Source organism: Stegodyphus dumicola, chromosome 1, assembly GCF_044657685.1.
Source record: "Stegodyphus dumicola isolate Sdum_Otavi_A_Nest chromosome 1, ASM4465768v1".
NCBI classification, from domain to species: Eukaryota; Metazoa; Arthropoda; class Arachnida; order Araneae; family Eresidae; genus Stegodyphus; species Stegodyphus dumicola.
This window is the reverse complement of record NC_140768.1, coordinates 119,214,248-119,229,894: the sequence shown is the minus strand read 5'-3', so window position 1 is coordinate 119,229,894 and position 15,647 is coordinate 119,214,248. Positions and strand designations below refer to the sequence as shown.

The window sequence follows — 15,647 nt, the reverse complement described above, 5'->3', positions numbered from 1 at the left end:
TTTTTTCTTAAGCCAGAAGGACTATTAGTCTCGAAACGGCATTTTGAGTCGAATCGCTATAAACGGCTGCATCTCTTTTCACATTGTTGCCACCAAATATGATCGCCCTGTATTATATTTAAAGAAATTAAATGATGAAAAATCTGCATGAAGGTATGTATGTTTCTCTCAGTGTGAAAAAATAACGGTACCTAGAGCCATTCAATTTTGAATAACATAGTCCTCCACCCTAATAAAGGCACCTGGAAGCTCGGATCTTTAATTTCGAATTTGCCTTATTATCTGTTTCATATTATTTAACCTTTAACCAATTTTTGATATACGAATCTATTAATATTTATAAACTGAGCTTGTTACACAATTTCTAGTGACATTACTAAAATTATTGGAACATTTTGACTTTTTAAATGTTAAAACAAAAGAAAGAAATAAGAGTAAATATTTGATATTGATTTTCTTCAACAAAAGTTAAAATCTAGCATGATAAAATATTACTTACTGAAAAAATATTCGTGAAGGTATATCCTGAAGATTAAACAGGCATTGTATTAGGATCACCTCAAATATTATTCTTTAAATTTAGCTACCTGAGCATAAGAACAATGATTTTAATATTTTCTCTAGTACCAACATGTTACTAAATATTTCCAAAAACAGTTTCATTTCCATGTATTTTAATATTCTCATTTTTTAATGCATTCCACTCGTTGCCAGTACTTCTGGTCTGTTGGCACAATCGGTGTCATCCTCATGACTTGGGTCATTATGGAGTATTTGAACAATTGGAGAATTCTCATAGCAGCCGCTACTATTCCTGTCTTTCTCGTTATCATCTCACTCAAGGTAAGTCAAATACGTCAGTAAGGTGTTTATAAATATTCTTATCTTCGGTATGAGAGCCATAAGTTTCTGACACACATTTAGGTACAGATGTGTCGAACTATGCGATTTTATCGAGATTTTTTTCATATAGCAACCCATTTAAGAGCGTTGACAAATATATTAAATTTTTGTTTTGTAATTTTTCTTATTTCTGCTGCACTTTTTTTCAAAATTTAAATTTCTACATTTTTGCTAACTTTCTTGACATTGTTCTCGTAGTTTTCTCAAACTACCTGCGAAGGTCACGTCGAATCTTTCTTTTCTATATGTTTACTAGCTTTTCTAATCTTATTCCAGTTTAATAAAAGAGCCTACTTGTACGGCGAAGCAAATGAGAAATGATATTCAGTCTACTGAGTCAGCTGTACATTCATTTTCTCGAATTATAGTTTAAACCTAAGGAAAAGGAGAGATAAAAATAAAACTGATTCAAGTTACAGGGAAGTAGAAATGTCTTATTAGATATTTAAATAATAATATTACTATGTGTTCTTACAGGAGCATGGGATTCTTTCAAAAAAAATAATACTGCGATAGTTACTGGCAGTTTATCCATGAATCCTTTTTATGAATGCTCTAACCGCGTCATTCAAAAATTACTCGCATAATTTTCCCCTCTCTCTCGATTTTCGGATCATAAAATTAATTAAAAAAAGGGGGAAAAAACGACATATTGTAGTGAGCCGTCACAAGATTTGACCGCTAATCTCAGGACAGAAAAACAGTTTATGTTCCTTATAATGCAGAATCAGGTCATTTTGGTTCAAATGTACTTATATTTAGTCCTATAACAAATATTAATAATCCTTGTCAGAAATATTCCTAATGAGAAATGAATAAAACAGCTTATTTAAAATTGTTTACTTAGGAAGTGAACGAATTAAACACTATAGCTTGTATAATTGATCTCGAAATTGATCAGAAATGAGCAAAACTTCGAGCTCAACTTCTGCTTCGTTCCGCTGATTATATAAAAGAAAAAAGAAACTTTAGGCGCTCCCGAATGTTTTAAAGTGTGCATCTGTCATGTGAACTGCAGTGCCCTCTCAGTTATCCAGGCTAATGCCGGGGAAGCAGATAACGGATAATCGAAAAATACAGATAATCCAAACTATCAGTTTTTATGCATACTACATGTGTTTTATTTCTTTAAAAAAATCGGCCACTTTACTTTGTTTTTGCGAACGTTTAAATGCTTGTCGAATTTCACTGCATATTTTTCGAAATGCTGTTTAATCATTGCACTCGAATGCTTTTTGATCGGTGATGTCCTACAGAGTTTCAACAAAAGTCATCGCTATCTTGGGCCTAATGAATGTAATTGTCTGTTATCTTCTCTGCTTGTATTTTCGGTATCACTCTCTGCCTCTTTTGTTCTCCCGCATCACGCTGTCGAATCGCTATTGAACCAATCTTCGAGGATTTCCCAATCGACATTTTCAATTTTTCGGCATACAACTTCTACTATTACCTCGACTTCTTCACAATTAGACAAATTTCCCAGGAAGAATGTTTCTCCGTGATCGAACCAGTGTTATTGGTTTTACTTATTGTTTTATCGGCCGTTATTGGTTTGTTATTGGTTTATCGGCCACCTTCCACGTTCCTGTTTCATTTTCCCTATTAATGACGGAGCTAAAACTCTGAAATACTTTTTTCTTGTCGATTAATGTTATCGTAATCATCATTTAGTTCATATTCATAATTTGCACTCAAACATTTCATAGAAATAAAATAGGAATAACAAAGTTATGCAGTTGTTCAAATCACGTCGTGATCTCTTCGAATACTTGATTTAGAATAAAAGTTATATATGTTCTAAATTTAACTGTATGTGTAAATTTATAATCTAATTATACTTCACGTGCCTGGACGATCTATCTGACTGATTCTTATAAAATAAACTTTCAAGCAAAACATGTTGCCCCTAAAAATGTGCCGCACGAGGCGAACCACTCCTTCCCCTTTCTAGCTATGCCATCGAGTTTCCGCAATTTTTGTATTGTGTAAGAGTGAAAACGTGTTATACCAGCGTTATCTGTATTTAAAATCGTTTTATCAAACAGTGGTATCCTGAAAGCGCGAGGTACTATCTCGTGAGCAACCGCCACGAGGAAGCGAGGAAAATTCTGGAAAAGATGGCCACCATGAACGGCACACAGTTACCATATGGACACCTGATAGAAGTCTCACAATGCAAGAGGCGGGGAAGATTCTGGGACTTGCTCAGCAAAGAATATAGAAAGTCAACTCTCTTGTTCTGGTACATCTGGTGAGTAAATGTTTTTTAGTAATTTGTTTCGGAGAATGGCTTTATCTTATGATGTTGGGTGGCCCCAACATGTCAGCAACAGTAGTAGTGACTGCTATGAACTGGAAATTACACAAACTCTTAAGAAGGGTTTAACTCCCTTTTTATTTCACTTTAAAAATCACAGTTGCGTTCACTTGACGCTCACAAACTACACCGACCCAGCGGTTAAATAAAAATCAGAAAGTACAACTAAAAATAAATAACCGGATGAATAAATAACAAGTCACTACCTACGAGGCTCTATAAACGTGACTAACTTAACCGCGTTCTAAGATACAGCTGAGATTCAGCAAACTTTCTGATTAAGAATTTGAAAGATTCAACGAACTGTCGAAATAGGCACACAGGCCGAAACGCGCGGTTCTTAAACTTTCTACCAAGCAACCTTCACGCTCGTGATTCAAGAAGCACACTTACAATCTCGTTCCCCTTCTATTTAACTCAAATATTTAACTCAATGTATTTAACTTCTGCAAAACTTTGAATACTCTACGCGTTCTACTGCGATTTACATACTCTGGCATTGGCAATTCTAAGGGAAAGTAAAGGCTTCACAGGAAAGATAGCTTGAAATAAATGTTGGTTAAAATAAATATAAACCCTACAATCTACTTGTAGGTAGTGGGTAGGTAGAAGTGAATAGGATAACAGAAACTTAATCACAGATCGCACAGGTAGAGTCCCAGCCTACTAACTATCTCTAGAATTAGTCCCATCATGGGGGCCATTCGTTTAGATTGCGAGTTTGTATGGATGAGGTGATAGGTTATTTTGGGGTATGAGACTAATGTCTAAGAATATATCAACATGCAATAAAAACAATTAAATAACTTGAGGCAATTATCAACTGCCTCTCAAATGGAGGAGAGAAAATACATGCATCAAACTAAAATAATAGTTATGTCATATATTCGCACCTAACTGAAGAAACACCTATATCATAAATTCATAAGAAATATCTGCACCAAACTAAACAGACAGCTGTATCATATATTCACAAGAAAAGTCAACATATGAATAGTTCTGTATTATTAAAATATTCGTGATATAATAAGAAATACAAATCTTGCACAAAAGAATTTGATAGCAAAAGCAGAGGCGTACAGATTTCGCCACCAGGGACGGTGTCAGAATTTGCCACCCTTCTTGATATTCAAACAAATATCTTAAAAGATGTCAAAAGGACATAAATTAAAACTCTACTTTTATTGGAAGAAAATTATTAAAGAAAGACTTTAGTTCCAACTTTTCCAAAATTATATTATTATTATTATTATTATTTGTTTATTTGTAAAACCATTGACGACAATATAGAAATTTACCCAATCGCTCCAATTGGCTGTTATATTGACAGTATAAAAAGGTTTCTTAAATGCAAATAAACACTGTTGTTCTTAAAAATTTCTTAACTGATTTCTATTTAGAAAACTCTTCTCACAACTAGCAACACATACAATTTTCAAAAATTTCATAGTAGTATTAAAATATTTGAAACTTTGTATTTTAGACTCCGTATTTCAGAATAAACTGCAAAAATTTAAAAGAACTACCCTTTCATGTTTCTGTTTTATTTTCACTAGTAATAACGTAAATAAAACTCTGAAATACTTTTCTCTTAGCGAAGAATTCTTCCTTATCAATATCACCGTGCTCGTAATTTAGTTGATATTCGTAATTTCAGTCAAAAGTTTTGGTGGAATAAAAAAGGTATAACAGCAGCATGTAGTTGTTGAAACCTCGTGGTAATTTCTTTGCATACTTCTTCTACAGCAAAAACTATGTTTCACTGTAATTTAGTTGAGTATGAGGATTCAGAATCCCATAACGCTTTACCAGCCTCCCCGATTCACATGCCTAGACCCTAAAGTAATCTTTTACTTGAAACAATGTGCCACAAAAATCGTACCGCCCGGAGAGGACGGGCTTTTTTCCCAGCTCTAGTTACTCCACTGGGCTATGCATTTCATCACTCTTTGGTATGGCTAAGACAGATAAGTACTGTGATCGGTGGTGCCTACGTTTTACCATCAGCAGCGAAGACTCTCTGGCTTCAATGGCGGTTATACAGGGTCTCTTTTTCCAAGGACAAAAATAAAGAATTATGTTACTGTCGACTCCGCTTAATATGATGGTGATTAATGTTATCATTCAGATACTATTATCGAATTCCCCAATTGCTGTCCATTTTTATACGAAAAATATTGCACATTGTGATCAATAGTTTGACTAATATGATCAAAATACCATAGAGTAAATTTTGAAAACTGAAGTAAAGTCGCCAAATAAGATATCAGACACTGGTCGTTCTTCTTGAGAAGCAAAAAATGTCTGCAGAATTTTTTTGTTTCTCTGGAAAAAGAAAATTCTCTGAAAACATCTACTTCAAATTAAAGTTGCTTTTTTCCGCCAACTTTAAATGTTACATTGGTTTTCTTTCAATGAGAGACACCCTTCGAATATTAAGATTAGGGGTACAGCATCGATTAAATAATTTACAGAAACGTGATGTAATTTGTACCGTCTTGTATTCTCAGCGAGCATAAACTAACTAGACGTTAACAGACTGGATAAAGAATTTTCCTTCAGTATGACAAAGTCCAGAGAAAGGTATAAAGAAATCGCACATGGCCCTGACTCGTCCTCACAAAAGCCAACACTTATGGCTTAACTCAAAAGGTAACAAGTAACTTAAAACAGAATAGAATTAAGTTAGCCTAACGGTTTTTTACACGTTACTCAACGCACAGGCAGGCTTTGACTCGTAAAAGTCGGCGTAAACTAATGGCTAGAGGAATTTAATCGCTATTAAATCAAAGATAACAACATGGCAGGCAGAACACGATTGCTCAAAAATCACCTTCCAAAAGTTTCCCTTTTAAATACCAACTTCTTTCTACCTCATATGAATACACGCGCGCTTACTCATTTACGTTCTGGCAAGAAAGCGTGGGTTGAAACGAGATCAGTAGAAAGGGTTGTTTCAACATAAAATTAACTGTTAAGTAACGTGAATAAATCCCTGCAAGTTCATAAATGAACTTTTGCGGTTTCCTAATTAAAGTGTGGTGAGAGTGCCTCTTTATATATTTATGAGTTAAAATTATTAGTTTTTATTAAATTAGTTCAATTCCATTGCCGTTTTGAAAGATTTTTTTTCTCAACGCTTAAAGTTTCATTCAGTCAATGTTATCAATATAATCATGGACAAAAGTAATCATATTAAGCGACGTTTACTGTATTATTAAGTGAATTTCATCATTTGGAGCATGAAAGCATTTGCAATAAAGTAATTCTGCAATAAAATAAAGTATTTCCAGAAAGTTTTTATTTCTTTCTCTCTTTCAGGTTGGCTGTGGCATTTACCTATTACGGTATTACTCTCATCACTCCTACTATCATTCAGAAAGGAAGTCTTCTTGCAAGTAAGCATCAGTTTCTGTTCTGAAGAACCTTAAACTTACTTGCCCCCCCCCATCATCTTCTTCTTCTGAAGTACTCGTTAGTGCAACGTGTCCATTTACAATTTAAAGAAGCATCAATGAGATTTAAATTTTTAAAAAGATATACCCTGAATTTGAAGTAAAAATTTATTAATTAAGTAAGTTTTGAAGTTCATATTCCACAATTTATAGTCTGTAAAATTTTTCTAAAGCTGTTAAAATTGGTTCCATATACAGTGGTGGCCAAAATTGTGGACACTTTTGGAAATTTTTATGTTTTTGAACTTTTTATGCTTATAGAAAATGTTACGTTTCGCAAAATGCAAACTTGTATATATCATTTTAAAGAGAATTTATTAGTGAATTCAATACAAAACACAAAATTCAATTATTTGCAATACAAAAAAAGTTATATGTACTTTAATATAAATAAAAAACACAGTTATGAAGTGGTTTGTAATGTCTAGCTTTCCTGGCCAATCACTGTTCTAGTTGTGAGAACCAATTAAATGTTAGTAATTGCCAGTAGAAGCTGACATCATGTTTACACTTGAAACAATTCATTATTTGGCTTTGTTCTGTAGAAGGAGGATCTGTTTCTTATACACTGCAATTACAAGTAGAAATTTTTGTAAAAATTTTTAATATTTAGTCAAGAAGTAATGACACCAAATAAAAGAGTAGATTGGACACCTAGAAAGAGATGTAATATTATTGTGTTACGAGAAAGTGGTCTTTCCTATGCTGAAATTGCAAGACAGGTGGGTGGTTCAGTGACTACATCTGGAGTTCGAAAGTTTTGTTTACGATATCAGGAGACAAATTCAATAAAAATCATAGAAGGAAAAGGCCGAAAAAGTGCACCACATCTATTGATGACAGAAGAATAAAAAGACTATGTCTCCAATATAGAAAAATGTCATCAGCGGCCATCAGAAGTGATCTGAATGATGCTGGTGTTTCTGTCATTTCAAGAACAATCAGGAGAAGATTAACAGATGTTGGACTGAGAGGTAGAATTCCACGAAAAAAGCCTTATCTTAATTTTCAGCAACGAAAAAAAAAAGACTACAGTGGGCAAAGGAACACATTAATTGGACAGATGATCAGTGGTCACAAGTTATATAGAGTGATGAAACTAAGATATCGTTATTCGGTAGTGATGGGCGAAAATATGTAAGACATAGAATAGGAGAAGAGCTACATCCTGACTGCATTTAAGCAACTGTGAAGAACCCAGTTAGTGTTATGATTTGGTCATGCATGTCAGCAGATGGTATTGGTCGCCTTCATGTCACCGATGGGACACTGAATGCCAGAAAATACATTGACACTATTCTAGAACCAAAACTTCTACCTTCCATCAGAGATCTCTTTCCCAACAATGCTTCGTTTATTGTTCAGCAGGATTCTGCTCCTTGCCACAGGACCAAAATATCTAAAGAATGGTTTCGCACAAAGAGCATTAAATTGTTATCATGGCTAAGAAACAGTCCTGACCTCAATCCTATCGAAAATTTGTGGCACCGTTTGAAAACTCTTGTCCGAATGAGGCGCCCATCAAATAAAAGGAAACTAATTGAGGCTATAATTGTTTCCTGGCATCATGTAATAACGAAAGAAGAGCTTAAAACTCTTGTCAGCTCAATGAAACGTCGATGTGAAGCTGTAATCAAAAATAAATTGTACCCTACTAAATACTGATAACTCACTGCAATCATCACTATCTAATGTATATCGATAACTATTATCGTTTAACTTCTTTTGTACTGCAAATAATTGAATTTTGTGTTTTGTATTGAATTCAGTAATAAATTCTCTTTAAAATGATATATACAAGTTTGCATTTTGTGAAACATAACGTTTTCTATAAGCATATAAAGTTCAAAATAATAAAAATTTCCAAAAGTGTCCACAATTTTGGCCACCACTGTAGATGGCTTTCAGCATAAAGTCTTCTTCACTACAGAATGCAACCATTTTTTTCTCCTCTTGAGTTTCGAAACACAGGATGGTCAATTATCTTCTCACAGGAAATGCTAAAAAAACATCATATCTGCCTACCTCTTCAAATTCTGGTAAATTACTGAAAATGTGGCTTCTTTATGCAAACCTTGCCTATCGTATTCCTGGATAGTGACTCGCCTAAGAAATTTTGAATTAGCTGATGAATGGTAACGAAGGAACTACATTAAGTACTCTAAATAGCTGCATAGCAATTATTTCTTTCTGTATTTTGTATTCACTAAATATAGGGAGTTTTATTCTCCCTATATTCAGTAAAGAAAAGTAAAATGTGGGTTCAGTTATAATGAATGTTCCTTCAATAGATGCCTGCCTTGAGTTCAGCTCCATAACAGACGTACGCTAAGATTCATTGAGAAATCATATGCACATCGGTAAATTAAATTACGGAGTTTGTGGCGGTAGTACATCACCAGTGCGATAATAATTTACTAATTGAACTGCTTCGCCATTTGGTGAGGAATGATTCTTACAGCAACCCTGTAGACGGGCTCGCGGGACTATATTGAACACTTCTACCGTCTTATTTACTGTTTACTCTGGGAACTGACCGCAGTGTGTAAATCCTGCTGGCTCCTCAAACTTAACATTATATACTTCTGTCAAATCTTTCCAATAATATATTTGTTAATTTTTCTTCTTTTTAAATTGTCAAGTTTTAAAGATTAACTTTATAGCTGGCATCGATTAATGGATTTGATTAATTTATTTATTTAGTTAATCATAACTTTTAAACTTTTATGCACGTGTTCAATTAGCGTTTTAAAACTTCTGTGGGCTCCAACGAAACGCCGTTCTGAAATTTGTATCCATTAAGCATGTATATTTTTGCAAACCCATTTACTTGAAATTGTCGAAACTACTGCCGAATGTTCTTGAACTAGAGCAAATTTTGCTAAAGGCGAATCAAATAAGTAAGTCAAATCAAGTAGTGTAAAGAAGCAGCTCAGCATTGAGATGGAACAACACATGCAAATGGCACCAGAACTACCTGCCAGCTAAGATTGAAAGTTAGAAAACTGCTCTTCCCAGATGGCCAGTTACTCATCTAAAGAAACTGCTTGAAGACTATGTTGTAGTGGCTCCCAACAGGATCGGTATTCACTCCACTGTGGATGGATAAAATTTTAAAGTGGGCTAATGAAGAACAGAGGTCGATAGCAAAATATGCATGGGAAAATTGATTGGCATAATTAATATCATACTGATTACATGTTGTTGTTGTTGCTTATGCTCACTTGTCGAACGAAGTCAGCCCAAACCCACGAATTTCCTCGTGCCACGAGGGAATTCAAGGAGCGCTAGATTACTCCTGCAGTTGGCAACAGTTTTGAGAACCTTTCAGATGACAGTGGGATTTAGCTCAGTTCCGCCTCCAATTTTGATTGAGAGCACCCCGGGGGAGCGATGGGTCATAGGGTCTCCCAGCCCTTTCCCTTTCCACCAAGCCCAAGCTTTCGAATAGCCGCATATTTAGAATGCCGCCATGCCGCACACACATTATACATTTACAAGCATCCATGCCTTCTCCGTGATTCGAACCCGGGCCCTTTGGCCTCGCAGTCGGTGACGCTAACCACTATACGGTTTGGCCGGCATGCTGATTACATAAAACATACAAATAAAATTTTATTATTAAATATTTATTGATATTAAGCCAATATTAAGCTATGTCATGTTTTAAATAAGAATCCATATAAAAACAAGGAAAATATACACTAAAATTGCGATATATCTCATCGTGATATTGTGAAGAATTGATTGCATTGAAGGAGGATGTCTTATTCAGAATACAAGGGTTAGTTAATTTTTGAAATTTAAAAATTAACTCAAAAATTAACTAACCCAGGGAAATATCTTAAAATAACAGTTGTTACCGAATCAATATTATAGACTTTTCCCTCTTTTTAACTAGCGGTTGGTTTGATTTATTTGATTATGGTGAAGCACTGGCGGCTGTCTGCCTTACGGGAAAGAATCCCTTCGTGCTTGTCTTTCTAAAGGAAATACGCACGTATCCACGTTAAAACGGGCAAAACATTAAAAACTTCCATGTAGTCAGCTTATTTGCCTGATATGGAACAAAAGTCAAACAACTAGTGCAAAGAAGCTTTAGTTAAATCAATAGTTTACAACGGGGGGGGCGGAAATAGGTTGAATATTGTTGAATGCGGAGATTTAAAAATCAAGTTAAGCACTTTTAGGCCAAATACACTCATGTCCATAAATTGAGGATAATGCAAAATCAGGCAAAGGAAGAGTTAGCAGCAAAACAAATTTGACTTATTTGTAAAGCTTATTTATTAAACAAAAGGCAAAGAGTAAAAAAATAAAGATGCTATATGTTTGATATTATTAAAAAAAATAGCGATTTTTCTCCCTGGAGCAAATTACAAAAAAAAAAAAAAAAAAAAAAAAAAATATTTACAAAAAACCAGTATTACATGGTTGGTATAACTGTTAATACATTGTATGTCTACCAGACGATGCAACAATGCAGTCCGTACAACGCCTAGGCATGCTGAGTATCAAATTATCGATCTGATCTTGGGGAATATTACACCACTCAAAAAGCAATGCTCTCCGAAGTTCCGGTAGACATGTAGGAGGAGGTTGACGGGCTGCAACTCATCGGCCAAGCATGTCCCACACGTGCTCTACTGGATTCAAGTCCGGTTAGAATGCTGGCTAGTCCATACGGGTGATAGCCACCGATTGAAGGCATTCGCTTACCATGTTTGCACGGTGAGGACAGGCGTTGTCATCCATAAACACAAATTGTGCGCCCATGGCGCCCCGAAACAAACGTACATGTTGTTCCAGAATGACGTCGCGATAGATTTGGCTTTGTCATGGTTCCAATCTGAACATGCAGGTCAATTCTGGAATCCTGAATAATTCCACCCCAAACGAGCACTCCTGCAACACCGTAACGGTGTCGTTCAATGATGTATTCTTGGTGGTAACGACCCACTGTTGCCACTGTTGCGGTGTCCACAATGCATGCTCTCTACTCCAGGCTAACCGCAGGGAACAGTGAGTTGCAGTAAGTGGAACGCATCTGACAGGTCTACGAGCAATATAGACCAATCTGCCCTATGCGTCTGTACACGGTCTGCCTTGAAATTCTCGTACCAGTGGCTGAAGAGAGCTGACGAGACGGGTCTGAGGCTGTGCTCCGCCCGTTTCTTTTGGCAGTAACTGTCAAATACCGGTCCTCATTCGGCGTTGTAACTCTGGGGCGACCTGTGCTGTAACGTCTACTCACATTACCATCATCTTGGAATCGTTGCCAAATCCTGGAGATGACACTCTGGGCAATTCCAAGTTCGTCTGATACTTCCAGTTGAGTACACCCACATTCCAGACGGCCGATAATTCTACCACGTAAAAATTATCCAAATACTTCCTTTGTGTCATAAAGATTCGGTTATTGCACTGAAATGCTTATAAAGCGCCTGTGAACAATTTTACTTCTTTGCCTGTATTCCTTATATATCACTCTCGGTATTGTGACGTACCATCGGTGTCATCTGGTTACTTCCTGAAATTTGCATATGATTCTTGAAGATCTGTGTAGTGATTTTACAGGTGATATATTTATTTTAGAGTTCGATTTCCGCGTGACTCCGAACTATCCTTAATTTATGGACATGAGTGTATTTGAAACATTTCATTCATACACGGAGCGCAGCTAACCCATTCATTAAAACCGAACTTTGGGGCAATTAGAAGTATGGTTTTATTTTTGGTAACCTGTTTATATTTGTAAAATTGAAAATAATATAAATACAAAATATAATAAAACTAATAAATATTTTTTTTTCAAAACTTTTGTTCATGTTCCTAGTGTAGCTGCTATCTTTAAGCTATTGATCTATTACAATTCTTTTCTGCCAATAAATGTTTTACACGTAATCTTTAGTATGAGCTCCAGTATCTTAAATTATCCTATCCTAAATGATATATCATTTTAATAGCACAATGATGATCTATTTTTGTTAAATGATTTCGTTTTTTCCCCTGTAAAATATGATTTGCTCTTCTTTTGAAATTAAAGTAAATAGTATTGTTCAGTTTAAAACATTGTAAGAATTTATGGATTTAAATATTTAACACTTTTATAGGTGAGGACCAAAACAGTACAAACTTTTCTTATTTTGACGATTTATCTCAGCGGGTGCCATGTACGCAATTCACTCGACAAAACTACATTGATCTCCTCTGGAGCACCGCCGCCGAATTTCCAGGCAAGTGTAAAATATTTTCATTTAAACTTCACATTCGTCGGTTTGATATCATCCTTATAAACAACAAAGAAAACTGTTCAATAGAAATCCAAGCTTTTGGCTTCAATGATTCCAAAATTTATATACTTATTCTAAACTGATTTAATATATTTCAGGCCTCATCATCTTTACGTTCCTCATAGAGCACTGTAATCGTAAAGTTCTTCTCGGTAGCTCCTGTGCAATAAGCGGCGTACTGGTCTTTCTTCTACTGCTAAATACTCAGTAGTAAGTGGATTATTTTTCTGTCATCATTTTTTCTTCCGCCTTTCGTCATACTTTAATTATAGTTAGATAAATTTATTTGCGATTAATTTAAAAGCTACTGTTTCTACTCAATTATTGTCGAAGAAAGCTAAACATTTATTATCAACCCTTATATATAATAAGAACGTGCAGAATTCTGCTATGTCTAGAAGCTTATCTCAATGTCCTTTAGACCCTATTAGACTGGAAAGCGAGAAATCGCTGTAGCCTGAAGCAAATGAAGTAAATCGTAAGAAAGTTATAATAACCTTTCAGTTTAACTCTTTAAATGAACAGAAGGCACTATTTGTACTGCAGATAAACAGCCGCTACTTGCTGGCATTTAACATGATGTAAAAATGTAAAATTGCATGTTAATTAACCAGTTATTATGATTTGAATCTTTGCTTCTTCTTTTCTACATGTGAATCTGTACTACTTGTGCACAAGTTTCTTTACTTCTTCTTTACGTAGTTCTCACCAGACTGCAAATTAGTTGTTGTGTATTTAAGCCAAAGATTTGAATGTTTTAAAGATAGTTCTGGCAACTTCGCCTTTCTGTTACTATCGCCAGCTTTGCCGAAGTTATTCCGTCTTTACCATCTTACTAGCCGACGTTTAAAATACGCCGTTAACGTTCTTCTGCTAGCCTGAGTGATCTATTTCATGTGAAGTCTTAGATTACATTACTTTATGACACCTATAAGTGTTAGATTTGAGAGAGTTTATGTTGAAATCATACGGCCAGCTCAGTGGATCCTAATTATTTGGTTTTAATAAATCTCGTACACGATTTATCGCGATGGCAGTAAAGTATCAAAGTTCATGCAGATAGAAACACTGAATAAACTCAGCATAAATTTTAATAAATCTATACTTGAACAATAAACATAATTGTCATAGTACAGATAAGTTTATTTGACTGCACATTAATTTCAGAATAAAATTTAACTATCGAATATTTTATAACTTAGTTTACTCTAAGAGAAACAACAATTCTTTATCGATTATTAATTATCTTTATCAATTATTTGTCTCGTTTAATTTTTTAACTCGCGTTAAACTGCGGCTTACCATTTTGGGCAGATACTTTCATGGAATCTCCTGCATTAGCCACGATTAATAGCAATATTCACCAACAACAAATTTCCCGCAGCTCCATCGTTCTCGCTCGCTCAAGCATCCTCTGATCATGTAATATTTGCACACACGGCAGTTTCGCATAAGCCCTTGGGCACATCACTGAAATTTTCTAACAGTTATAACCGGTTATAGACAACAAGTGACATTACCGCACCGCCTGTCAGAAGTAGTCAATCAGATTTATATAGTTTATTGACACAATGTTTTACTAAGTGGTGTCCATTCCTGTTTTGACGGTAGATTTCTAATAACTATAACTTTCTTGCTTGCGTGCACGATTTTGAAGTAAACTTTGGTTAGAATTAAAAAAAAAAAAGAACACCAACTTTAAAAACCTGAAATGAGTTCGAAATGACAAATTACTATGTCCCTCACTTAAAAATTTCAGAAATCATCTTTGATTTTGGAGCTACGCAAATAAAATGTTATTTGTTAAGAAAATATAATTTTACGAGTATTAATTTTAACACTGGTCATTATAATTGTGCATTATGTTTCTACTTCAAATTGAAAAGATAATTCTTCAAATAGAAAGAAAAAAAATCAGCTAAAAAAAACTAAATTTTTATATAATGATGCGTGCAATACATATTACAGTATTATGAAGATGACGGAAAAGATATTTTATTAAAATATTTTAATGTTTGAGATATAAAACAAAAGTAGCAAGTATATTATTTAGAGTATCGAAATCAGTATACAAAATTTCACGCTTATAAACCAGTTATAAAGCTTTTCAGCTTTGAAATGAATTTTGAAGATATTTTTATATTTTAAAGTTACATCCCGCCTTAAAGTATTTATCATTTTTTAATTATTAAAACATATATAATGTAAGCGTTTAGTTAAAATCTATGTTTGTGCAGTTCAGTTGCTTAAAATTTTGTAAATCGTAATGTGTTCTCGTTGTTCTAAGTTATCGAAAGGTAATCAGAACCTTTTTTTTTTTTTTTTTTTTTTTTCGAAACTGTCACTAAACTATACGAACTACTGATTACTCTTCCAGCAATTAATGTTCCTTGTGCGCAAGTGTCCCTGCTTTTCGATTTGTGCGCAAGTGCGTTAATCCAGCCCTATAGGCACAGACTCAGACTTTCCTTTAAATTTTACAATTTCAGTTATAGCCTATTTATACTCTTACGTTTGCTTCATAAAAATCTACATAACTCCTTGGAAGGAATGAGCTGAGTGATTAGGCAAGAAGAGATAGTAAAGATACAAATTTAAAAACAACTTGTTAGTTAAATAAACTAAATTGTCAAAACCTGCACTGAAACTACTTCATCTAATGCTACGTCAAATATCTTC

At 34.6% G+C, this 15,647-nt stretch overlaps 1 protein-coding gene across 2 annotated transcripts in view; it reads left to right on the top strand.

Annotated features, from left to right (window-relative positions):
* Positions 1-15,647, top strand: part of LOC118202906 (synaptic vesicle 2-related protein-like) — a 119,969-nt gene that overhangs the window by 50,418 nt on the left and 53,904 nt on the right. For both annotated transcript variants that reach the window (XM_085819775.1, XM_085819771.1), the window contains exons 7-11: positions 715-843; positions 2,949-3,154; positions 6,542-6,618; positions 12,789-12,911; positions 13,067-13,178. In XM_085819775.1, coding sequence (XP_085675901.1) covers positions 715-843; positions 2,949-3,154; positions 6,542-6,618; positions 12,789-12,911; positions 13,067-13,178 — 647 coding nt within the window. The remainder of the gene's footprint in view (positions 1-714; positions 844-2,948; positions 3,155-6,541; positions 6,619-12,788; positions 12,912-13,066; positions 13,179-15,647) is intronic.